Consider the following 26,925-nt stretch of genomic DNA (forward strand, 5'->3'; position numbering starts at 1 on the left):
GCAGAGCCTGCTTAATCCTAAACTGCAGCTGAAAGCAAGAATGGGAGTGTGGTGGGGTTGCTTTGTGATGGGTAAGGGCTGATAGGTCTCTATTCAAGTTGTATAATCTTAGAGTCAGAGTTGGAAGGAAACTTGGAGGTGATCTGTGGGGACAGGCAGCCTCATGGGGTCCACTGAGCATAGAAGGCTTCCTAGGGCCAGAGGCAGAGCTTCCTGTCTTTGGAAATGTTCAAACTGAGAAAGGATGTTCTAGCAGAAGGGATCCTGCTCTAAAAAGGGTTTTCTGCACAGAAGTGGAGGCTGGATGGGAGACTCCGTGGTTTCCGGCTTCTGCACACATTTTCTCTATTATTATTATTTATTTATTTTTTTGCCGCGATGCATAGCTTGCGGGATTTTAGTTCCCCCACCAGCGACTGAACCCGGCCCACGACAGTGAAAGCGCGGAGGTCCTAACCACTGGGCCGCCAGGGAACTCCTGCACACATTTTCTCTAATACCGGCTCAAGTGAGCTCGAAGGGCAGCTCGGCGGGGCTAATCACGGTATGTTAAAAACCTTCTGCTGGGCAAACGTGACGGGTGACTAGTAACGACAGCAGCCACCATTTACTGCTTACAGCGCCAGGCACCGTACACACCAAGTTGCTTCATTTCACATCTAGGAACGTGGGGGCTGGGTTGAATGATCATACCTCTACTTCTCAGATGAGGATACAGAGGTTTAAATTTTTTCCCACGATCTCCCAGGGACAGAGTCTGGACCAAATTTATCAGATTCCAAAAGTTTTTTTCGGCTTCTCTTTTTCTCCAGTTCAGTTTCCATCTTGTTCCAAAACAGGAGAAGGGTGTGGCTTCGGAGCTCGGTTTCCTGCCGCCTAGAGAGCACAAGAGAGATCAATAGCGCCGGGAAGCGACTGCCGTCCCAGTCCCGCAGTGGGCTGGACCCTCTGAGCCTCGGTGGGCCTATGGGCGGGCCTATTTGCGGGCGGGCCCATCTGCGGGCGAGGCCTTCCGTGGGCGGGGCCAGAAGGCCGGAAGTTGTTCCGCGGACCAGCACAAACTGAACGCGAATCCCTGACGCTGCGTCCTAGGGCATTGAGGGCGGCGGCCTGGTCTCTGTAACTAGAACTCCGCGTTCTCCGCGTTCTCGACGCTGCCGCCTCCCGGGACGATGGTGGCCGGCCTGTTGCTGCGAGCCTGGCCCCGGGGCCTCGCCTTTGGCCCGGGAGCCCCCAGTCGGCTCCTGAGCACAGGCTTCGACCCGGGCCAGTACCTGCAGCTGAGCATCGTGCCCACTATGCACTACCAGGACAGTCTGCCCAGGTGAGCCCGGCCTCCCGGTCCCCGCCGTCCACACGAGCTGGGGTTCGGCCCCAGCCTCTCTCCACTCACGCCTATTCTGCTGAACCCTCTTCCGCCTCTAAAGTTTTACCTGGGACGCTGCCGCATCCTCCAATCTGAAAATCCTGTGACTTTCAGGATCTCATGGCACTGGAACATCAGAATGCCCAAATTCTCTTCCAGAATCCCCCGCTCCCCCCAGCCATTGTTCTCTCAGATTTTCTCTCTTGAACTCTTCTCCAACTCCTACAAAAAACCGACTTCCAATCAAATATCTAATTGTCCCTCACATTTCTCCCTGAAAAACGTCCAACCTGCATATCGCCAACACTACCCTTAGCCCTCCAACTAGGTTGTCTCCCCGCATTCCTGCACAGAATATGGATCGGTCAGTTCCTGAAACATAATAGGTACTCTCCCTCAATTTCTCCCAGCACGGCACCTTTTTCACACCTGTTACTCATAACCCTCAGCCCCGCTCCCCATGCCTCCAGTCCTCTTGTATTTTAGCACGCTATCCTCCCCCAAGCAGATTCAAGTATTCATGTTACCCTCCAAGTCCTCAGCATTCTAAATCCAATCTTCACCTGGAAACCTTTCACCCCTACCAAACCTTCCTCAACACTCCCCCCACCCTCCTCCCTAACCCACATTACTCCCTGCAACTTCAGCCCACCCTCACAGAATTCTAGGCAGCACCCTCAGTACCCCTCCCCAAATTTTATCTTATTCACATTAAATAACAGAGCCCACCCAAATTCTGTGCCTCCTCACCATAGCTACGCCCCCGCCCCCTTCGAAAACACTTCTCCCAGAATCTACTTCCCCTGTGATACACAGCTCCCATACATCTTCCTTCTCCTTCCCTCATCCGGTATTTTCTTTAATTCAGCTTCCAGTTTGCCCAGTCTTTGAACTCCCAGCCTTACTCTAAGCTGCCAGGTCTCCTCCAATATTAGAAATGTCCCTAAATTCCTTCACCCCCGAAAACCAAACTTTAACTTCTCTACCTACTCACCAGTTAGTTCCTGGTGCCAAGTTCCAAGTTTGTTTCAGAGAGCCTTTTTACTTCCTTTCTCCCCAAGCTGCCATTAGGGATCTCCCTCCCAGTCCAGGGGCTGGAGGCCCTACCCCATGAACAGAACAAAGATTGTCACAGGCATCAACCCCAACTACTAGGTTGCTGTTTTTCTCTACAGCCGGGAACCGCTTAACCCATTGTCACTGCCCACCCCCATCCTCTCAGGAGTATCATCTGAGGGATTCTTGTCAAATTACAGTGTGCAAACATCTAAAACAAGTTAAAATGAGATTATCTAGCCCCAATCCCACTGTTTAAATTTTGCAGGAGGATGGGGAAGAGAAAGAAAAACTCTCTGTGCCTGTGAGATAAGCCTTGACTTCCTGACTATGAGCTGAGCCAGTATGTGGGGGAAAGGTGAGGAATGACACAGCTTGTCTTCCCTTGCCAAGCCCAGCAGCAGATGGCCTTTAACTTTCAGACAGTCCCGGGCCCCACCCAGGTGTAAGATCAGAGGGGTTTTCTCCATTTTAGAATTGGAAAGCTGGGAAGAATATTAAGAATATCAAGGAATATCAAGATCATTTCCTCCAATCCACAGCACAGATATCTTGGAGCTACAAACAGTAGCGCTCATCACCTGTGTATAACTTTAAATGATGACTCCCTCCCGAGGCCTCCACCACCTCACCTGTAAGTTGGAAGTTAGATAAGATGAGATTCCTTTTATCTGAGATTCTGGAGAGGTAAAATGAATTGTCTTTCACACGCTTTTTTTTTTTTTTTTTTTTTTTTTTTTGCGGTACGCGGGCCTCTCACTGTTGTGGCCTCTCCTATTGCGGAGCACAGGCTCCGGACGCGCAGGCTCAGCGGCCATGGCTCACGGACCCAGCCGCTCCGCGGCATGTGGGATCTTCCCGGACCGGGGCACGAACTCGTGTCCCCTGCATCGGCAGGCAGACTCTCAACCACTGCGCCACCAGGGAAGCCCTCACACTCGTTTTGATGTCACACTTGGTGAAAAGCCCTGGCTTTGAAGTCTGGTAGAACTTAAGTTTCAGATTCCGGATCTGATACTCTTTCTGTATAGCTTCAGGCAATTCAGTCAACCTCTTTGAGCCCTAGTTCTTACCTGTAAGGTAGGAACAGAACACACAATTCATAGGGCTATTGTGAGGCTAGAGTGAGATAAGATGCCAAAATAGGGAACTGTCCTTATTAGTTGGCATGGGAAGGACTAGTCCCTTAGTATTAAGTGGTCCAATTGGATCTCCCTTCCTCCTTACCTCTTCCTTTTCCTATTATATCACTGCCTTTTACTCAAGTGGCTTTGGACTTGCTTTCCTCTAGGAAGCTTTGCACTATCATTTGCTTGGTTTTTAGGTGTTATGTTTTTTTCTTTGCTCTTTTTCAGTGTAGTCAAATATACAAAACATAAAATTTACCATTTTAACTATTTTTAGGTGTACAGTTCAGTTAGGTGTTTTTTTTAGGGTTCTATTTATACACACTGAGCCGTTAATCTCAATATAAAACTGCAAGTCTGAAGGAGAGAAAGGGTGGAACAACCTGACCTACACATTCACATTATTAATTTGATAAACATTTATTAATAGGGATTTGGAGACCAGTCAGTCATGGTGAGGAGCTTACTGTATAGTGGGGGAGATTTAACAGATAAACAGTTATGATATAATGGATAAGTGGCAAGCAGCATCTCATGGTGGTTACAGTCATGAGATAGGAGTCAGATTTGATTTTTTTAAAATTAATTTATTTTTGGCTGTGTTGGGTCTTCGTTGCTGCATGCGGGCTTTCTCTAGTTGTGGCGAGCAGGGGCTACTCTTCGTTGCGGTGCACGGGCTTCTCATTGCAGTGGCTTCTCTTGTTGCGGAGCACAGGTTCTAGGCATGCGGGCTTCAGTAGTTGTGGCACGTGGCCTCAGTAGTTGTGGCTCGCGGGCTCTAGAGCTCAGGCTCAGTAGTTGTGTCGCACGGGCTTAGTTGCTCTGCAGCTTGTGGGATCTTCCCGGACCAGGGCTCGAACCCATGTCCCCTGCATTGGCAGGTGGATTCTTAACCACTGCACCACCAGGGAAGTCCCGAAGCACGGAGTCTTAACCACTGGACTGCCAGGGAAGTCCCTCTGCCCATTTTTTAAATCAGGTTGTTTATTTGCTTTTTTTTTTTTTTTTTTGCAGTACGCGGGCCTCTCACTGTTGTGGCCTCTCCCGTTGCGGAGCACAGGCTCTGGACGCGCAGGCTCAGCGGCCATGGCTCACGGGCCCAGCCGCTGTGCGGCATGTGGGATCTTCCCGGACCGGGGCACAAACCCGTGTCCCCTGCATCGGCAGGCGGATTCTCAACCACTGCGCCACCAGGGGAGCCCTAATTTCACTCTTTTACCCATAGCTGTTCCATTTTCTCAGCACCACTTAATGAAGAGACTGTTTTTTTCTCTATTGTATATTCTTGCCTCCTTGGTCATAGATTAATTGACCATAAGTGTGTGGTTTTATTTCTGATCTCTCTCTTATGTTCCATTGATCTATGCATCTGTTTTTGTGCCAGTACCGTAGTGTTTTGATTATGCTAGCTTTGTAGTATGGTCTGAAGTCAGAGAATGTGATATCTCCAGCTCTTGTCTTCTTTCTCAAGATTGTTTTGGCTATTTGGGGGTCTTTTGTGTTTCCATACAAATTTTAAAATTATTTGTTCTAGTTCTGTGAAAAATGACATTGGTATTTTGATAGGGATTGCATTGAATCTGTAGACTGCTTTGGGTAGTATGGTCATTTTAATAATATTAATTCTTCCAATCCATTAACAAGGTATATCTTTCCATCTGTTTGTGTCATCTTCGATTTCTTTCTTCAGTGTCTTATAGGTCTTTTACCTCTTTAGTTAGATTTATTCCTAGGTATTCATTTTGATGCGATTGTAAATGGGCTTATTTCCTTAGTTTCTCCTCCTGATAGTTCATTGTTAGCATGTAGAATGCAACAGCTTTCTGTATATCAATTTTGTGTCCTGTAACTTTACTGAATTCATTGATGAGCTCTAGTAGTTTTTTAATAGTGTCTTTAGGGTTTTCTATGACATAGTATCATGTCATCTGCAAACTCTGACAGTTTTGCTTCTTCCTTTTCAATTTGGATTCCTTTTATTTCTTTTTCTTGTCTGATTGTTGTGGCTAGGATTTCCAATAGCATGCTGATTAAAGGGGCAAGAGCGGAATTCCTTGTCTGGTTCCTAATCTTAGAGGAAATGCTGTCAGCTTTTCATCATTGAGTATGTGTTAGCTCTGGAGTTATCATATGTGACCTTTATTATGCTGATGTGTGTTTCCTCTGTACTTACTTTATGGAGAGTATTGTCATAAATAGATGTTGAATTTTGTCAAAAGCTTTTTCTGCATTTATTGAGATGATTGTAAAGCTTTTATTCTTCAATTGGCTATTGTGATGTATTACATTGATTTGTGGATATTGAACCATCCTTGCGTCCCTGTGATAAATGCCACTTGATCAGGCTGCATGATCTTTTTATTGTATTGTTGGATTTGGTTTGCTAATATTTTATTGAGGATCTTTGCATCTATGTTCATTGGTGATATTGGCCTGTAATTTTCTTTTTGGTGTGGTATCTTTGTTTTTTGTATCACGATGATGCTGGCCTCTTATAATAAGTTTGGAAGCATTACATCCTCTGCAGTTTTTTTGGAATAGTTTGAGATGGATGGGTGTTAACTGTTCTCTACATGTTTTGTAGATTTCACCTGTGAAGCCATCTGGTCCAGGACTTTTGTTTGTTGGGAGTTTTTAAATTACTGATTAAATTTCATTACTGTTAATTGGTCTATTCATATTTTCTGTTTCTTCCTGGTTCAGTCTTGGGAGATTGTACATTTCTAGGAATTTGTCCATTCCTTCTGGGTTGTCCATTTTATTGGAATATAGTTGTTCATAGTAATCTCTTACGGTCCTTTGTATTTCTGTGGCATCAGTTATAACTTCTCCTTTTTCATTTCTGATTTTATTAATTTGGGCCCTCTCTCTTTTTTATTTGATGAGTCTAGCTTAAAGTTTATCAATTTTGTTTATCTTTTCAAAGAACCAGCTCTTATTTTCATTGATCTTTTCTATTTTTTTTTAGTCTATTTCATTTACTTCTGTTCTGTTCCTTATGATTTCTTTCCTTCTACTAACTTAGTGTTTTGTTCTTCTTTCACTAGTTCCTTTAGGTGTAAGTTTACATTGGTTATTTGAGATTTTTCTTGTTTCCTTAGGTAAGCTTATAGCATTATAAACTTCCCCCTTAGAACTGCTTTTGCTGCATCCCATGAAGTTTGAGTCATTGTGGGTTTTTTTCCATTTGTCTCCAGGTATGTTTTGTTTCCTTTTTGATTTCTTCAGTGATCCATTGGTTGTTTAGTAACATATTGTTTAGCCTCCACATGTTTGTGTTTTTTTCAGTTTATTTCTTGTAGTTGATTTCTAGTCTCACAGCATTGTGGCTGGAAAAGATGCTTGATATGATTTCAGTTTTCTTAAATTTTCTGAGGCTTGTTTCATGGCCTGGCTTGTTTTGAGGCTTGTTTTGTGACCTGTCCTGAACAGTGTTCCATGTGTACTTGGAGCAGTGTAGTCTACTGTTTTGGGGTAGAATGTTTTTTATGTATCTGTTAGGTTCTCTGGTCTAACGTGTATTTTAAGGCCAGTGTTTCCTTATTGATTTTTTGTCTTGATGATGTACATTGATGTAAGTGGGGTGTTAAACTCCCCTACTATTACTGTGTTACTGTCAATTTCTCCATTTAGGTCTGTTAATATTTGCTTTATGTATTTAGGTGCTCCTATGTTGGGTGCATATATATTTAAAATTATTATACCTTCTTGGATTGATCCTTTGATCATTATGTAGTGTCCTTCTTTGTCTCTTGTAACCATCTTTGTCTTAAAGTCTATTTTGTCTAATATAAGTATTGCTACCCCAGCTTTCTTTTGATTTCCATTAGTATAGGGTATCTTTTTCCATCCCCTCAAATCAGTGTGTGTCTTTAGATCTGAAATGAATCTCTTGTAGGCAGCTTATATATGGGTCTTGTTTTTGTATCCATTCAGCCACTCTGTGTCTCTGAATGGAGCATTTAGTCCATTTACACTTAAAGTAATTATTGATACGTATATTCTTTTTTAAAATATTTACTTATTTATTTATTTATTTTTGGCTGTGTTGGGTCTTCGTTGCTGTGCACGGGCTTTCTCTAGTTGTGTCAAGTGAGGGCTACTCTTTGTTGTGGTTCGTGGGCTTCTCATTGCGGTGGCTTCTCTTGTGGTGGAGCACGGCCTCTAGGCACACGGGCTTCAGTAGTTGTGGCGTGCCAGCTTAGTAGTTGTGGCTCGCGGGCTCTAGAGCGCAGGCTCAGTAGTTGTGGCGCATGGGCTTAGTTGTTCCATGGCATGTGGGATCTTCCCGGACCAGGGCTCAAACCCGTGTCCCCTGCATTGGCAGGCAGATTCCTAACCACTGAGCCACCAGGGAAGTCCCGATATGTATATTCTTATTGCTATTTTGTTCATTGTTTTGAGATTGTTTTCGTAGTTCTTTTTTGTTCCTTTATTAGTCCTTTGTCCTCTTCTCTTGTGATTTGGTGACAGTCTTTAGTCTTACCTTTGGGTTCCTTTCTCTTTTTTCTGCGTGTTATCAATTATAGATTTTTGTTTTGTGGTTACCGTGAGATTTAAATATAGCCATCTGTGTATATACATGATTGTTTTTAGTTGCTGGTTTCTTAATTTCAAATGCATTTTAACAACCCTGCATTTATACTGTCCTTTCATATCATGATGACGGTTTTTGACATCATATTTTAGATCTAATTGTTTTGTGTATCCCTTAACTGCTTATTGTGGCTATAGATGAGTTTACCACTTTTTTCTTTTAACCTTCCTACTAGCTTTGTATGTGGTTGATGATCTAACTTTTTTGTATATTTGCCTTTACTGGTGAGCTTTTTCCTTTTCTAATCTTCATGTTTCTACTTATGACCTTTTCTTTTCTGCTTAGAGAAGTCCCTTTAACATTTCTTGCAAAGCTGGTTTGGTGGTGCTGAACTCTTTTAGGTTTGCTTGTTTGAAAAACTTTTGATCTCTCCATCAAATCTGAATGAGAGCCTTGCTGGGTAGAGTATTCTTGGTTGTAGGTTTTTCTTTTATATCACTTTAAATATATCATGCCACTCCTTTCTGGCCTGCAGAGTCTGCTGAAAAGTCAGCTGATAACCTCATGGGAGTTCCCTTCTAAGTAACTTGTTGCTTTTCCCTTGCTGCTTTTAATATTTTCTCTTTATGCTTAATTTTTACCATTTAATTGCAATGTGCCTTGATGTGTTCCTCTTTGGGTTCATCCTGTATGGGATTCTCTGTGCTTCCTGGACTTGGATGTCTGTTTTCTTTCACATGTTAGGGACATTTTCAGCTATTATGTTTTCAAATATGTTCTCTGCTCCTTTCTCTCTTCTCCTTCTGGGACCCCTATAATGTGAATATTAGTACAGTTGATATTGTCCCAGAGGTCCCTTAAACCATCCTCATTTCTTTTCATTCTGTTTTCTTTTTTTTGTTCAGCATGAGTGATTTCCACTACCCTGTCTTCTAGCTCATTTGATCTGTTCCTCTGTATCATTTAGTCTACTGTTGATTCCTTCTAGTGTATTTTTCATTTCAGTTAGTGTATTCTTCATCTCTGTTTGATTGTTCTTCATATTTTCTAAGTCTTTGTTAAAAACTTCTAACTTCTTGCTCTGTGTATCTATTCTTCTCCTGAGTTCTATGATCGTCTTTACAGTCATTACCCTGAACTCTTTCTCAGGTAGATTGCCTGTCTCCACTTCACTTAATTCTTCTTCTGGGGTTTTATGTTGTTCCTTCATTTGGAACATGTTCCTTCGTCACTTCATTTTGCCTATCTTGCTGTTTTTATCTCTGTATATCTGGTAGGTTGGTTATGTTTCCCAATCTTGGAGAAGTGGCCTTTTGTAAGAGATGTCCTATGCATCCCAGTATTGCACTCCTCTTTTGTCACCAGAGCTGTATGCTCTAGGGGTTCCCCTAACGTGGACTGCGTGGGCCCTTCTCCTGTGGTAGGCTAACTACCATGGGCAGTCTGATAGGCTTGGTTGTCCCCTGGTCTGGTTGGTTGCCAGGCCCTGCTGTGTGCAGAGGCTGCCGGCTGCCGGTTGGCTGGGCCGGGTCACAAGGTGGTTGGCTGCAGAGCTCCGGGAGTCCCAGGGCTAGTTCTGGCTCATTGGTGGGCAGAATCAATTCCTGGGGTCTAGCTGCAGGGCCCAGGGGGCCCAGAGGTTCCAGATCTGGTGTTGGACAGCTGGTGGATGGGGCTGGCTCCTGACACAGCTGGCTGCGGGGTCAAGGGTGTCCCGAAGTTTGTGTTGGCCTGCTGGTGGATGAGGCCAGGGCCCAACTAGTCCCAGGGCAGGTGCTGCTGGCCTGCTGGAGTCTGAGCTGGGTCCTCCAGCTGAGGGACTGTTGTTGCCCTGGGGCTGGTGTCCACCAGCTAAGTGGGTAGGCTGGTCCTGAGGCTAGAGCAGGCTTACTGGTGGACAGGTCAGGGATTTGAGGGCTGGTGCCTACTCACTGGTGGGCGCATCTGGGTCCTGTGGTCTCTGGCTGCAGGGCCCTGGGGGTCCTGGGTCTAGTGCCTGTGCACTGGTAAAATTCCTGCTTTTAAAGTGTACAGTTCCATGGGGGAGGGTTATACAATCACAGCGTTGTGCAGCTATCACCACTATCTAATTCATCACCTCTCCCCGTCATTGCAGTCATTCCCCATCCCCCCAACACCCTTGGTAACCATCAGTCTACTTTCTGAAAAGTGACTTGTTTAAAATTTGAACTTGGGTTTGTTTGGCTTCAAAGCTTAGGCTTTTCCAGCATAGCACACTGTCCCTAAACAAAGAACAAATCCACAGTTGACAGGATTATGCTCCTTTGCATACCTTCAGTTTTCTTCCTCGTTGCCTGCTTGGAAGAGCCTGTGTAAGTGTCAGAGTTGATTCTGTCAGAGCAGGGGGGATCACCGATGGAGTATCCAGTCAGAAGAGGGCAGAGGAGCCAGTCTTGAGAAAACTGGCACTTTTAGGGCAAGAGGACGTAATGGAGGAAAAGAGAATCAGAAGAAGATGTCAAAACCAACAGGATGGGAGAAGAGAATCTCTAACTCCATCTTCTGCATCCTTAAAGGATCTCATGGTCTGCAGTCTGATGGGGAAGAGAGACATAAATACATAAATGCCACTAAAAATGATAGAAAAGAATATAGGGTCCTGGGGTGCATAGGGGGGTAAAGGAAGGTAATCAACTAATTCATTTAACACACATTGAGTACCTATTCTGTGCCAGCCCATGTGCCAGTGGAGGTGAGAAAAGGGGATTCAGAGGAAGAATCCTAATGAGTGGTGAGCTCCCCTCTCTATACATCACCCTAATCATGCGAGCCAACTCTGCATTTCTTCCCAGCTCCACATTCGGTGACATCATGTTGGTATCTTGAACTTGGCCATGGTGGGAGATTTACAGAAATTGGTAAATGCTACAAATCAGGGCTTCACCCCCTACCCACCAGAGAGCTGGTTTACTAACCCAGCATTCCTTGGAGTGGATAACAGATGAGGATGGGGAGAAGGTGGTACAATTAGATTTGAGAGAAAAGAAACGTGTTTGATGTTGATGGCAGATTGTGGAGGTTAGGAGGGTGTTGGTCCTTCCTAGAAGTTGGGGAGTGGCTTTCTTTGAGGAGAAATCTGAAGGCAAGTGGTATTTACAGAATAGTCAGATTTTGAGAAAGGTGAGGAGATAGAAGAAGTTCTGGAGAAGAAGTTATAGAATGTAGGGTAGTTTATTCAGAATGGAATGGGGGTTCTGCAAGATAGAGTGGAGGTGGCTTGTGAAGAATAATAGCTATGTTATTAAACTGGATGTTGCCGAGTGGGTGGAAGGGAATGGCTGGGGACAGGGTTTGTGCCTAAGGTGGGAGGTGTCAAAAGAGGAGGGAAGCAGGAAGCCAGGAGGGAAATGAAAAGGAGATGGAAGGACCTGTCTATAGATATCAATAGGTATCTGGGTTCTACAAATACACATTCCATATGTGCTATATGTTTAGTGCCTACTATATGTCAGGTACCTTATTAAGTTCTTTATATATTTATTTCATTTAATCCTCATAATGGTCCAGTGAGCTAATATTTAACACATGGAGGAAGAAGGGCTGGAGAGGTAAGAATTTGCCCAAAATCACCTAGATAGTAAGTGACAGAATCCTGGATGCAAACTCTGAGTTATCTGTGAGAGTCCAAAGACTGTGAACCTAACCTCTCCATATACCAGCTGTGCTGGTGATAGACTTGTGCTGGGTGGGGCTGGAACTTGACAGGATTTCAGATCTCTCTGTGAGGCAGTTCTTCTCTCCAACTTCCTGTGAGGCAGGAAATGGAGTCTGAGGGACATGAAGTAATTTGCCACCTATAACCATATCAGACAGATTAAGTGACAGAGCTGGGACTTAAGCCTAGGTCCGATTCCAAATGTCCTTGTCTTTTCACCGTCAGTAGTTCTTATACTTTTAGATTTCACAGATCAGTAAAATTATAGGGGAAAATACTGTTATCAACATTATTTCTTAAAAAAAAAAGACCTTTAATGACTCTCACCCAAAAAGGGGGAGGTGGGACAATCTCAGAATTAAGAACAGACTTTTCATGTAAGCAAATTTAGCTTTGTGAAAAGCTCACTGTACTATCCATGTTTGTTTTATTTCCTTGTGAACCAGTAACTTCACAACTATGGCCATCTTCTGCAAGTATCAGATAATCCAGTGATATGGACTATGTTGTTATTTGACATTTACAATGAGGGTATTTTATAGAAGGCAAAAATATAGACTTGGTAAGTTTAGCATATTCATTAAGTGATCTTTGATAATTTTTATAGAAAACAGGTGACTTTGTATCCATGATAAAAATTTTTTTGTAGAATCTATACTGCTGTAATTTAGTTCCATTGAGAAAATTCAGTTTGTTGTACTAATAACTCCAAAATAAATCATCACTCTGAAAACTTACTTTACCCCACTAAAGTAAGTCCAAGCTAGAGTTAACACTCCAGAATCTTTTGGATAAGGACTGCTTTTACAAAACTGCCATTGCCTCTAATTTAGAATTGTTTAAAAAGAAGGTAAAATTTCCTTAATGTCCCTACTGTATCAAAACAAAGTCTTGAGAAAGGTAAGTAGGTAACTTTGTACTTATGAGATAGCTGAGCTAGTGTTACAGATTTTCTGCATAAGTCCATGTAAGGGGACCTACAGTGTTACAGTGTTGTGAATGGTTACTCAGTGCAGCCTAAGTCCATGATGGCTGTAAATTCAGATTTATTTTTTGACATTGTATTTTGGATAAACATGCATTGAAAAATAAACTGAAGAACTACAGTGTATCTTATTAGTAAGGTCTTAAACTGTGTTTTATGGATAACTTTTCAGTTTTCCTAAATGGCTGCTATATTTAGATATTTTGAGTGTATCAGTGTTAATTTTGAGTTGGCAGAGGTAACCTAACAAACTTGGATTAAGTTTTGGTATTAGGGGATATATCTTTCAATAAAATTATTAACATGAAAAAAAAAAGTATGCCTCACGACATACCCCTGGTGTTTTCATTTCACTGTGGACCTGTAACTTCATTGCCATAGCTGTCATTGGGAATCCACTGGTAGAGAATGATGAGTAAGTAAGCACGGAGGAAGATTTGGTTCTTCCTCACAGGACTCCTGGTGAGCTGGGCATGGCTTGATGGTCGATCCCATGGTTGGCTGGCCCATTGGACAGACCTGTGTTTCCCTTTTGTATGATTCTCTGTCATAAAATACACTAGAAAATTTAAAAATAGAAGTTTTTTTTCATCTTGGGAGAGAAAAAGACAGTCGTTCAAACTAAGGATAGAAATAAAATCAGTACCAGTGTAGGGTTAACACAGGTTTTATAACTGTGACAGGAAACAAGAATTTTCGGGCAGCTTCTGCTTCCCCATTTTGAATCTGTTAGTATGTTTCATAATTCAGCTTATGAAATTCATCATTAATACATTAAAAAGTTATTATTTTACTTAAAAAAAAGAGCTACCAATTGTACTTAAATTCATCTATTCTCATTTGTAAGTGGCTTCCTTTTGTTGTTTGTTTTTTTGGAAAGAAGTTAATTATCCAGTAATTATTGGTTAGTTTGGGTTGGGAAGCTAGTTAACCTCTTCCACAGATTGTCACCCTTACACTTGACCTTACTTTCTTCTCAGGCTGCCTATTCCCAAACTTGAAGACACCATGAGGAGATACCTCAGTGCGCAGAAGCCTCTCTTGGATGATGGCCAGTTCAGGTAAAAGCTGAGAACCCTGAATGGCCATGGATGGGTGGCTCAGGGGAGGCTGGCAAGTGCTGGTGAACCAAGTTTCAGGGAGTGTCTGTGATTTGATTGGGTCACCAGGCACCTAGGACCTAGTCTTTACATTTGCGAGTTCAGGAAATAGATTTTCACTCATGAAGGGCTGACCAAGCCCTGAGGTGAGAGTCTCTTTAACTAGACTCAACTGGCAATGGTTTATAAGCCAGAATGCCAAATTTGTGCTATCTTGGTGGGTGTTACCTGGTCGGCTAGCTGGTACCATTTACAGGGGGCATGTGCTCTTGGTAGGGAGGTTCATTAAGGAGAGCATGTGGCAGACCAGAAGTTTGCTTGGTGAGCATATGTACTGGGTTGGATAGTGTGCCCTCCAAATTCATTCCCTTTTGAGAACCTCATTATGTGACCTTATTTGGAAATAGGGTAGTTGCAGATGTAATTAATTAAGATGAGGTCATACTGGAGAGAGCTGAGCCCTTAATCCAATATGCTTGGTATACTTATAAGAAGAGGAGAGACACAGAGACAGCCATGTGAGGACAGGCAGACTAGAGTGGATTAACAAGCCAAGGAATGCCAAGGATACCTGGTAACACCAGAAGCTAAGAGAAAGTCTTGGAACAGATTCTCCACTGGAGTCTTCAGAGAGAATATGGTCTTGTCAGCACCTTGATTCTGTACTTCTAGCCTCCAGAACTGTGAGAGAATAAGTTTCTGTTGTCTTAAGCCATCCAGTCTGTGGTACTTTGTTATGGCAGTCCTAGGAAACTAATTCAGTATGGAATTGGAAAATAATATTGGATATTGTTAAAAAGCGTATTCCATCAAGCTCTTGTATCCTGGTATAGTACTCTTTTTCCACAATGGGAATTTGTTGTGCAAATAACTGGCCTTCTCATTAGAATCACGGAGTCCTTCAATGGACAGTGCTGGAAAAAAAAGATGAACCATTCATAATGTAGTCCTCTAAATATTCCACATTAGTGACTTGAAGCTTCTATTGACATGGTAATGATGTAATAGCTACCTGTTACTAAGTATTATGTTTCAAACTATCCTAAATCCTTAGCTCTATAAATATTTTTAAAATCATGGAAGGTGGTATATTATCTCTATTTTACATATAGAGAAACTGAGACTGAGAGAGATCAAGTAACTTGTCCACGGTTATACAGTTTGAAAGTAACAGAGCTAGAATTCAAACTTAGCTCTTCTTGGCTCCAAAGCTTATATCATTTTCTCCATGCCTCCTAGATTACACATTATCTTATGAGATGTGGATTCACCTTCCTAATCAATCATTTTAAGATATCCTAGATTTATCTGTTTAGATTGATTCCTGTTCTTCTGACCAGAGGTACTTTCTGATCTCAGTCCCTGGTTCTAGGGATATGCTATTGGGGACCCAAAGTTCTGTGATGAGTTCTTGGCCATGAATAAAAATCATCTATTCCCCAGCCGCATAGCACAGGGAGATCAGCCCAGTGCTTTGTGACCACCTAGATGGGTGGGTTAGGGAGGGTGGGAGGGAGACGCAAGAGGGAGGAGATATGGGGATATATGTATATGTATAGCTGATTCACTTTGTTATAAAAGCAGAAACTAACACACCATTGTAAAGTAATTATACTCTAATGAAGATGTTAAAAAAATAATAATAAATAAATAAAAATCATCTATTCCTTGCCATGGTTTGATTCTATCTTTTCTTGAACATTTAAGGAAAACGGAACAATTGTGTAAGAGTTTTGAAAATGGGATTGGAAAAGAACTGCACAAGCAGCTGGTCGCTCAGGACAAGCAGAATAAACATACGAGCTACATTTCAGGTGGGTAGGCAGGGCTGTGGGCTTGATATTTCCAGAGCCCTCCGTAATGGAAAGCAAGTCATCTTCTCTCCTGTTTTAATCTCACAGATATTTTTGGTGAGACCAGCACTGAAGTGTTATCTCATCCTCTCTTCCTGAGGTAAACATTAGGGTTGAGTGAGTTCATCCTCCACTGAGGTGCTGCCTGGAGTCCATGCTCGAGCAGTAGCTTGCCTGCTCTGTAGGTGGGATCAAGACAGAACCTCATCACTGGTTCTGTCTGTAAAGAATGCAGGATTTAGTCCTGTGTCCTGTGTGTATCATTCTAGGTCCTTCACGGTCTGGCCCAACTGCCCACTCCAGCCTCATCTCTTACCATCCTCCCTGACACACCCATGCTTCAGCAAAACTGAACAACTCCTTCCCTCAACTCGTTAGTCTTTCATTCTTCTGTGCCTTTATCCATGTTGTTTGCCCCACCATTTTTTACCTGGCAAATTCTTCCTTTAAGACCCAGTTAGGGTGGTTATCAGAGGTTCAGGACAGGGGCTAGGCAAAATGGGAGATAGGGATCAAAAGGTACAAATTTCCAGTTATAAAATAAGTAAGTCCTGGGGATGTAATGTATAACCTGGTGACTATATTTAATAATACTGTATTGTATATTTGAAAGTTGCTGTGAGTATAGATTTTAAAGCTTCTCATAAGAAAAACAATTTTGTAAGTATGTATGGTAATGGATGTCAGCTAGACTTATTGTGCTGAGCATTTTGCAGTATATACAAATATCAAATCATTATGTTGTACACTTGAAACTAATATAATGTTATATGTCAATTACATCTCAATTGAAAAAAAAAAAACAGATCAGGTAGGATGATTTTTCTATGAAACCTTTCAGCCCTTCTTCCCATTCAGAGTTGGTTGCTTCCACCTCTGTTCCTACAGCACTTCTTTTAACTCAGTTTATATTTTTAATAAGGTTATACATACATATAGTTTAAAGAATCAAATAGTTTTCTCAGGCTTGTTAGGAGAAACAGAAATTTCCTGACCTTGCCCTAATTTCTCACTTCTCATTTTCCCCCATTCTCTAAATTACTTACTCATATTAATGCATCTTTTGTAGTTTTAGGCATTATCTATTGATGTCTCACTGTAAAAGATTAGGATTTAGCAGTCTCTTATATCCTCACCACATTTCCATCCCCTCATTGTCACAGTATAGTTATTTGTAATTTTCATTTGCTCAATACCTAGTGTTTACACTATTATCATGTAAACACTATTGTCAGCTGAATTGTGTAGCACATTGGAATTGTTTTTCCTTTCCCATATGAACTTTGTTTTCTCTGAAGTTAATAATTATACTTTCTTTTGTTTTGCTTTCTACATGCTTAATAATTTACCTGGGATTTTTTTTTTTTTTAATTCTCATCTTCCTTCATAGTCTGTCTCGAATTTGCTTTTTGCTGGTTTGTTTTACCCTCTTTTCTTTCTTCAGATGTTTCATAATCCTTCTCTGTTGTCTTAGATCTGAATGAGATATTTAAAAGTTGTGGGAAGCTCTGTAGATGAGGGTGTGCTTGTCAGTCACAGCTTCACTGTAATGTGATCAGCTAAGCCATTTCCTCGGGGTGCCCCTAATGTTGGTGTCTTTGGGTTAGACTCCCGGGGAAGGCTTTTCCAGTAAACTGCCAAAAGGTATTTTCCTGTTTGCTGCTGTTGTAGGAGTGGCATAAGGGAAGAAGGCTTGAGCTCTCATATGTAACTTATGTCCCCCAATTTTACTTTCTCCAGTGAGTAAAACTTAAGTCTCCTATTGGAGTGGGGAGGGAATCTGGGGTGTGGGGTGGGGGTCTAATTAAACAGCCCTTCAACCAGATATATCTAGGCTGCTACTTCCTGAGCCCTCTGGGGGTTCTGCTGTGTAAATCGTACTGTTTCTTGGCTTTCTCTGCTGCCAGGTTAGGGTTGGCTTCCTTGAATTGGCTAGAGAGCTTTCCAATTTCTAATATTTGCTCTTTTCTCCTCTCTCATTCTCTTTGCCTTATTGGTTTCTGTCTCTTTAAAATTCTTTTACTGAACGGATCAGAGGCATAAATTCATGTCTTCTTTTGTCAAATATGTCTTGCCCCCATTTTAATGCATTGCATTATGTTTTAATTCTATTTGTCTCCTTCATCAGAGTTCTTCTGAATTAAAGTCCATGCCCTATTCCTCTCTATATCCCCTGGGCCAGGGCCTGGCACAGTACTGATTTGCAAGGAATGAAATGGAATGAAGGGACCAACAAATGAATAATAGATAAATTCATGTCCATTAATCCTTTCCCAATACTTTATATGTAAAAACTATTTCCTTGAATCAAAGATAGACTATATTTGATTAGGAAGTTCCTAATCCCACCAGGAACTTCCCTTGAAAACACATTTTCTGATAAGATACTGCCTCTGGAATTTTTACAAGCAAAACATCCGCAGGAATACAGAGGGCTAGTTGGAGTGGTTCACTCACATTGATAGTTATTTCTAATTGCTTTTCAAGCATTTCCTAAAAGAGGGAGTGCAGTAATGTACATAGTACACAGAATGATGGTGAAGACTTTTTGCCGTTTTAGGGAGACAGGTGTGAATGTTGTCCCTGAAAGGAGATGAAGCACGAGAAACCTAAGCTGATGGGGTGGGAATTAACAATTACTCTATTTCAGCATGAATGCCAGTGAGGTATTATTGTTTTTTATTTCTGTAAGTGTCAAAAAAGGAAACGGAATGAGGAGGAAAAAGCAATTAATAAACATTAGGGAAATGTAAATCAAAACCACAATGATGGTTACCCACCAGAATGGCTCCAACAAAATATGAGCAAACCAAAGCCAACAACGCATAAAGAAGATCATACACCATCATCAAGTTGGATGCATCCCAGGGTCACAAGGGTGGTTCAGATATGCAAGTCAATCATGTGATACACCACATCAACAAAAGAAAAGACAAAGACCATATGATCATCTCAGTAGATGCAGAAAAAAACATTTGATAAGATGCAACATTCATTCATGATAAAAACTCTTACCAAAGTGGGTATAGAGGGAACATATCGCAATATAATAAAAGCTATTTATGGCAAACCCACAGCCAATTTAATACTCAACAGTGAAACGCTAAAAGCCTTCCCACTAAATTCTGGAACAAGACAAGGGTGCCCACTCTCACCACTTCTATTCAACATAGTATTGGAAGTCCTAGCCACAGCAATCAGACAAGAAAAAGAAATAAAAGGTATCTAAATTGGAAGGGAAGAGGTAAAATTGTCATTATATGTAGATCATATGATACCCTATATAGAAAACCCTAAAGACTCCCGAACACAGAAACTATTAGAACTGATAAACGAATTCAGTAAGGTAGAAGGATACAAGATTAACATAGAGAAATCAGTTGCATTTCTTTACACTAACAATGAAGTATCAGGAAGACAAAGTAAAAAAACAATCCCTTTTAAAATTGTGTCCAAAAAAAGTGAAATACCTAGGAATAAACCTGACCGAAGAGATGAAAGACTTATATGCTGAGAACTATAAAAACATTGATAAAGGAAATTGAAGGTGATTCAAAGAAATGAAAAGAAATACCATGCTCTTGGATTAGAAGAATTAATATAGTTAAAATGGCCATACTACCCAAAGCAATCTACAGATTTAACATGATCTGTATCAGATTACCCATGACATAATTTCACAGAACTAGAACAAATAATCCTAAAATTTACATGAAACCACAAAAGACCCAGAATTGCCAAAGTAATCCTGAGGAAAAAGAACACTGCTAGAGGCATAACCTTCCCAGACTTCAGGCAATACTACAAAGGTACAGTAATGTAAACAGCATGGTATTGGCACAAAAACAGACATATGGATCAGTGGAACAGATTAGAGAGCCCAGAAATAAATCCACACACCTACGGTCAATTAATCTACAACAGAGTAGGCAAGAATATACAATGGAGAAAAGACAGTCTCTTTAATAACTGGTGCTGGGAAAACTGGACAGCTACATGTAAAAGAATGAAATTAGAACATTCTAACACCTTATACAAAAATAAGCTCAAAATGGATTAAAGACCTAAATGTAAGACCAGATACTATAAAATTCCTAGAGGAAAACATAGGAAGAACATTCTTTGACATAAACCACAGCAATATTTTTTTAGATCTGTCTCCTAGAGTAATGGAAATAAAAGCAAAAATAAATGATTGGGACCTAATTAAACTTAAAAGCTTTTGCACAGCAAAGGAAACCATAAAAATGAGAAGATAACCTGCGGAATGGGAGAAAATTTTTGCAAATGATGTGACCAACAAGGGATTAGTCTCCAAAATTTACAAAGAGCTCATACAGTTCAATATCAAAAACAACCCAATCGAAAAATGGTCAGAATGGGACTTCCCTGGTGGCACAGTGGTTAAGAATCTGCCTGCCAATGCAGGGGACACGGGTTCGATCCCTGGTCTGGGAAGATCCTACATGCCGTGGAACAGCTGGGCCCGTGTGCCACAACTACTGAAGCCCACGTGCCTAGAGCCCGTGCTCTGCAACAAGAGGAGCCACCGCAATGAGAAGCCCGCACACCGCAATGAAGAGTAGCCCTGCTCGACGCAACTAGAGAAAGCCCGCACGCAGCAGCGAAGGCCCAACGCAGCCAAAAATAAATTTATAAATAAATAAATAAATTGTATATCTTAAAAAAAAATGGGCAGAAGACCTAAATAGACATTTCTCCAAAGAAGATATACAGATGGCCAACAGACACATGAAAAGATGCTCAACATTGCTAATTATTAGAAAAATACAAATCAAAACTACAATGAGGTATTACCTCACACCAGTCAAAATGGTCATCATCAAAAATTCGACAAATAGGGGGCCTCCCTGGTGGCGCAGTGGTTGAGAGTCCGCCTGCCGATGCAGGGGATACGGGTTCGTGCCCCGGTCTGGGAGGATCCCATATACCGCGGAGCGGCTGGGCCCGTGAGCCATGGCTGCTGAGCCTGTGCATCCGGAGCCTGTGCTCCGCAACGGGAGAGGCCACAACAGTGAGAGGCCCGCGTACCACAAAAAAAAAAAAAAAAAAAAAAAAAATTCGACAAATAATAAATGCTGGAGATAGTGTGGAGAATAGGGACTGTTGGTGGGAATGTAAACAGGTGCAATATGGAGAACAGTATGGAGGTTCCTTAAAAAACTAAAAATAGAGTTAGCAAATGATCCAGCAATCCCACTCCTGGGCATGTATCCGGAGAAAACTCTAATTCGAAAAGATACATGCTCCCCAATGTTCATAGCCGCACTATTTACAGTAGCCAAGATATGGAAGCAACCTAAATGTCCATAGACAGATGAATGGATAAAGAAGATGTGGTATATATATACAATGGAATATTACTCAGCCATTAAAGAATGAAATAATGCCATTTGCAGCAACATGGATGGACCTAGAGGTTATCATATAAACTGAAGTAAGTGAGACAAAGACAACCATCATATATTACTTACGTGTGGAATCTAAAATATGATACAGATGAACTTATTTCCAAAACATGTTTGAAACAGACTCACAGACATAGAAAACAAACTTAAGGTTGCCAAAGGGGGAAAGGTTGGTGTGGGGGAGGGATAAATTAGGAGTTTGGAATTAACAGAGACACACTAATATATCTAAAATAGATAAACAAGGACCTACTGTATAGCACAGGGAACTATATTCAGTATCTTGTAATAATCTATAATAGAAAAGAATCTGAAAAAGGCTAGGTATATGTATATGTATAACTGAATCACTTTGCTGTACACCTGAAACTAACACAACATTGTAAATCAACTGTACTTCAATAAAAAAAGAAAAAATTAATAAAAAAATCAAACAATTTCAGTCAAAAAAAAAGGGGGGTTAAACATAGACTTACCATATGACCTAGCAATTCCACTCCTAGCTATATCCCCCAAGAGAACTGAGAACATATGTCCACATGAAAATTTGTACATACCAGCATTATTCAAAATAACCAGTAAGTGGAAACAACCCAAATGTCCATCTACAAATGAATGGATAAACAAAATGTGGTACATTATTGGAACATTATTTAGCAATAAAAAGAAATGAAGACTGATAATGCTATAGCATGGATGAACCTCCAAAACATTATTGTAAGTGATAGAAGTCAGATGCAAAAGACCACATATTATATGATCCCATTTACCATTTATGAATTATTGCAGAGCAAAAAAATACTCAGAAAATTCCATCCTCTGGAGGTTAATGTCACTTCTGAATATGCTTGATTTTCCTTTTTTCTTTCTCAAATTTTATCTTTAGGAACTGCATTAACTCTTTATTGTTCTTTCTAAATTTTTATTTTTTAGGTCCCTGGTTTGATATGTACTTAACTGCTCGAGACCCCATTGTCCTGAACTTTAATCCATTTGTGTCATTCAACCCTGACCCAAAGTCCGAGTACAACGACCAGCTCACCCGAGCAACCAACATGACTGTCTCTGCCGTCCGGTTTCTGAAGACACTTCGGGCTGACCTTTTGGAACCAGAAGTGTTCCACTTGAACCCTGCCAAAAGTGACACTGATACCTTCAAGAGACTCATACGCTTTGTGCCTTCCTCTCTGTCCTGGTATGGCGCCTACTTGGTCAATGCATATCCCCTGGATATGTCCCAGTATTTTCGGCTTTTCAATTCCACTCGTTTACCCAAACCCAGTCGAGATGAACTCTTCACTGATGACAAGGCCAGACACCTCCTGGTCCTAAGAAAAGGACATTTCTATGTCTTTGATGTCCTGGATCAAGATGGGAACATTGTGAGTGCCTCAGAAATCCAGGCTCATCTGAAGTACATTCTCTCAGACAATAGCCTGGCCCCCGAGTTTCCGCTGTCATATCTGACCAGTGAGAACCGGGACATCTGGGCAGAGCTCAGACAGAAGCTGGTGAGTGGTGGCAACGAGGAGACCCTGAGGAAAGTGGACTCTGCTGTATTCTGTCTCTGCCTAGATGACTTCCCCATTAAGGACCTTGTCCACTTGTCGCACAACATGCTGCATGGTGACGGCACAAACCGCTGGTTTGATAAATCCTTTAACCTCATTATAGCCAAGGATGGCACTGCTGCTGTCCACTTTGAGCATGCTTGGGGCGATGGTGTTGCAGTGCTCAGGTTTTTTAATGAAGTGTTTAAAGACAGCACTCAGGCCCCTGCTATCACTCCACGGAGCCAGCCAGCTAACACTGACTCCTCTGTCGCCGTACAAAAACTCAACTTCAAGCTGAACGATGCTTTAAAGACTGGCATTAGCGCTGCTAAGGAAAAATTTGATGCCACCATGAAAACCCTCACCATTGACTACATCCATTTTCAGAGAGGAGGCAAAGAATTCCTGAAGAAGCAGAAGCTGAGCCCTGACTCGGTGGCTCAGCTGGCCTTCCAGATGGCCCTCCTGCAACAGTACGGGCAGACAGTGGCCACCTATGAGTCCTGTAGCACTGCAGCATTCAAGCACGGCCGCACCGAGACCATCCGCCCGGCCTCCATCTTCACAAAGAGGTGCTCTGAGGCCTTTGTCAGGGAGCCCTCCAAGCACAGCGCTGGAGAGCTTCAGCAGATGATGGCCAAGTGCTCCACGTACCACAACCAGCTGACCAAAGAAGCAGCAATGGGTGAGACAGGATTTGGGGAGCATGCCCTTAGGTCTTGTTGCCTTCAGCACTGGGGTAAGCCTCAGCACTATTCTACCCCACATCTGATTTCCACCTCTTCACTAGGTTTAATCCACCTGCCAACTGATTATTATTTTTTTCTACCTTAGCAGTCCAAACAGCCAGACTAGCCATTAGGGTTCAGAATATTCTCTCCTCCTAAGCAAGGATGGGGAAATGCATCTAACTTCGTCCTCATTTAAGGTCACTTTCAGCTGTGTTACATACTCTCTTCCTGTTATTTATTGGTCATCAGACTCACTTTTGACAACGAAGGATTTCTAAGCCCACGGCCCCTCTTACTTCACTTCAGTTGAGTTGAAGTGTATTGGCTGCCTGTAAATAGGCCATCTCAGAAGCTCTTCCCAACCTAAGTGTCATTGTTCTTTGCCTCTTCATAGTAAAATTCGAGACCTAGAAAGGACCTGGAGGATCACACAGTCCAGTCCTTTCATGTAGCCAAAGTCCTGGAACTGAAAGGGACCTCCAAGACGTTCTAGTCTCATCCTTCTCTATTTTATAAGTATGAAACTGAGACCACTGGCTCAGGGTCACGCAGCAAATTATCAGGAAAGCGGAGATTAGAACCCTGGTCAAATACCCCTTCCATTTTGTTCCACTGACTCAATCTTGTCTTTTACACTTGATTTGGACTTTGGCTTTTACCTTAGTTTTTGAGTCCATAGTGTGCTCTCCACGTACTTTTCTTGACTGTTTGACTAAACTGATTCAATTTCAAAATTTTAAAAATCATGTGCATTTTAGGCTGATTTTTAGCTCAGCTGTTCACGGCTTTTTTTTTTTTTTTTTTTTTTTTTTTTTTGTTGCTGTACGTGGGCCTCTCACTGTTGTGGCGTCTCCCGTTGCGGAGCACAGGCTCCGGACGCGCAGGCTCAGCGGCCATGGCTCACGGGCCCAGCCGCTCCGCGGCATGTGGGATCCTCCCAGACCGGGGCACGAACGCACGTCCCCTGCATCGGCAGGCGGACTCTCAACCACTGCGCCACCAGGGAAGCCCTGTTCACGGCTTTTTAAAAAGGAATATTTTAGAATGAACTGAGCCAGAGGTTAGCAAGCCGGAGGTGTGCATGCAGAGATAAACAAACCCTTCTTCCACTCTCAAGGATGCTGTGAAGGTGCTCCTACCATGGGTCAGAGGTTTTACCAAGTGAGGTCCCTTTCAGTTCTGAGATTCTTAGACTCTGGTTTTCCATTTTGTCTCTGACAGGCCAGGGCTTTGATCGACACTTGTTTGCTCTGCGGTACCTGGGAGCAGCCAAAGGGATTGACCTGCCTGAGCTATACCTGGACCCTGCGTATAGGCAGATAAACCACAACATCCTGTCCACGAGCACATTGAGCAGCCCAGCAGTGAACATCGGCGGCTTTGCCCCCGTGGTCCCTGATGGTTTTGGCATTGCATATGCTGTTCATGACAACTGGATAGGCTGCAACGTCTCTGCCTACCAAGGCCGCAATGCCCACGAGTTTCTCCAGTGTGTGGAGAAGGCCTTAGAAGGCATGTTTGATGCCTTAGAAGGCAAAGCCATCAAATCTTAACTTCTGGGTGGATGAAAAGCCTCTCTTGCTTCATCAACATGAAAATTGGGGCCTCTGTAGCCAGTAGCCACTGTTCTGTGACTAATGAAACTAATTGTGAGGTGCCTGAGCACCAGTGCTATAAGGTTTGAGCTTTAAAACCGTGGTTTTAAAGCTAAACATGTAATTTCCAAGTGGAACTAGATCACAACTAAAGATAATATGAGATTTCGATTTTAAGGACATTTGATCAGGAGGTAAGACTTAGAAAATAACTCAGGTGTATTTATTGTTGAAGCAGAAATAAAATGCAATTCATGCTTAGAGGTGGTTCCTCTTAGGTTTTGGGTTTTTTTGTTTTGTTTTTTTGTTTTTGATTGTTTAACCTCATTGCCTAATCCCCACAAAAAACTTTCCAGTAGTAAGTTCAGGTGATAGTAAGTTCATATTGGCTCCTGGCTCTTTGGGTGATGGTAGGAAATGCTCTTTTATCTTTCCTGTAAACTTGCTTCTCTCTCCTGGGAAATCCTTTGTTTAAAAACCCTCTTCATTTTTCTAAGGAGTAAACCACTACTGCTCGATTCTGATAGTCCTGCTGCAATAAAGGGTTATACCCATGGATTTAGGGAGTTCTATATGACTGTTCTTCCAGCCAAATGAAGATTAATAACTGGTGTGTATTTATTTTTACCAGTTGAATCTTGTGTGCTAATTATGGAATAAGGTAGAATTATTGCTCTGTACATTTTGCACTTGAAACCTCTCCATTGAGTGAGCACAGAATTTATTGTTAGAACATTACTGCTCTAACAATTTATTGTTAGAATACTGCTGTAACGTGAAAAGGAAGCGTGTTCTCTTTTGGTTTTGAAAAGGAAGGGTTTTTGTTTGTGTTTAATTTTACCTGCATTTCTAGTGGCTTGCCCAGCAAGTTACTGGACAGCTGGGTTGAATTCTGGTATGAACCAGTCACAAAGCTCTTCCAATGTATTATCTCATTTAATCCTCCTTACAGTTCATGTAAACACTCCTGCACGTTTTCTTAGCTGACCCTGTCCATCCTTTGCTCATTAACCATTTAGTGAATACCCAACAGGTCCCAGGTCCTCCATACTCCATGGTTTGATAAGAGAGAGGCATTTGTGGCTGCCAATGTACATAAACATATGCTGCTCTCATTCAGGACCCATGATCAGGAATACCTGAACTCTGGTATCTTGGTTCCACCATGTCCTCACTTTATGACTATAGGCAAGTTCTTTTGCCTTTCTGGTCTGTGAGTTCCTTTGTAAAATGGGGATAATTCCTATAGCATGGGGATGTCATGAGAATTAGCTGTAACGATATAGGTAAAGCACCTGGCATACAGCTGAGGCTGAGCCTGTGCCCTCTTGTTCTGTGATGTCTTGCTGCCACTGTTCCATTCCTTATTGAAGTGCTGACCCCTCTTGGATAGCAAGTTCCCCATAGCAGGAGCTCTTAAGACCGAATCATCAATTGAAGCTTGGTGGAAAAGTATATTTCATGCTTATGTTCAGGTGGATGTACCCTTGGACAGTACATCTTGGGTGCGAGCAGTCCCTTAAGGGGAACTGCCGGCCTGTCCCAGTGTTCGGCATTCCTATTTACAACTTCCTCCACCCCTCCTTCTGATCTTGGATTCATGCTATGAAGGGTTCTACGAGGTAGCTAGGATGGCAAAAACAGTTATTAAGTCTCAATCCAGTTAGAGCTCACACACAGGTCTTGCACATTTGTACAGAACTCAACTATTTGTAAAGCATCAGCCGATTTGATCCCCTCAGCTCTGAAATGGACAGAAGTTATCCCCATTTTCCATACAAAAGATGGACAGGTTGGGGGAGCTTGATAACATGTAGGATTAGGACCAGCTCTCTTGATTCCTTGTCCAGTGCTTTTTTTCCTATATTTGTTTGTCTAGGCTTCCGGTAATTAGATCTTAAATCAGCTGGCCTCCCA

At 42.1% G+C, this 26,925-nt stretch overlaps 1 protein-coding gene across 2 annotated transcripts; it reads left to right on the top strand.

Annotated features, from left to right (window-relative positions):
- Positions 1-1,142: 1,142 nt before the first annotated feature.
- Positions 1,143-25,560, top strand: CPT2 (carnitine palmitoyltransferase 2; the record flags this gene model as incomplete). 2 transcript variants are annotated; one of them, XM_079698366.1, is made up of 5 exons in its annotated part: positions 1,143-1,324; positions 13,728-13,808; positions 15,555-15,661; positions 22,063-23,367; positions 24,635-25,560. In XM_079698366.1, 5 exons carry the CDS (start codon positions 1,173-1,175, stop codon positions 24,964-24,966), a joined length of 1,977 nt encoding a protein of 658 aa, XP_079554492.1. In that variant the 3' UTR covers positions 24,967-25,560. The 2 variants fall into 2 exon arrangements, with proteins under 2 accessions (XP_079554492.1, XP_079554491.1); XM_079698365.1 differs by having other exon boundaries at positions 1,173-1,324; positions 22,063-23,303; positions 24,640-25,560.
- Positions 25,561-26,925: the final 1,365 nt, after the last annotated feature.

The sequence above is a fragment of the Hyperoodon ampullatus genome (genome assembly GCF_949752795.1).
Source record: "Hyperoodon ampullatus genome assembly, chromosome: 2".
NCBI classification, from domain to species: Eukaryota; Metazoa; Chordata; class Mammalia; order Artiodactyla; family Ziphiidae; genus Hyperoodon; species Hyperoodon ampullatus.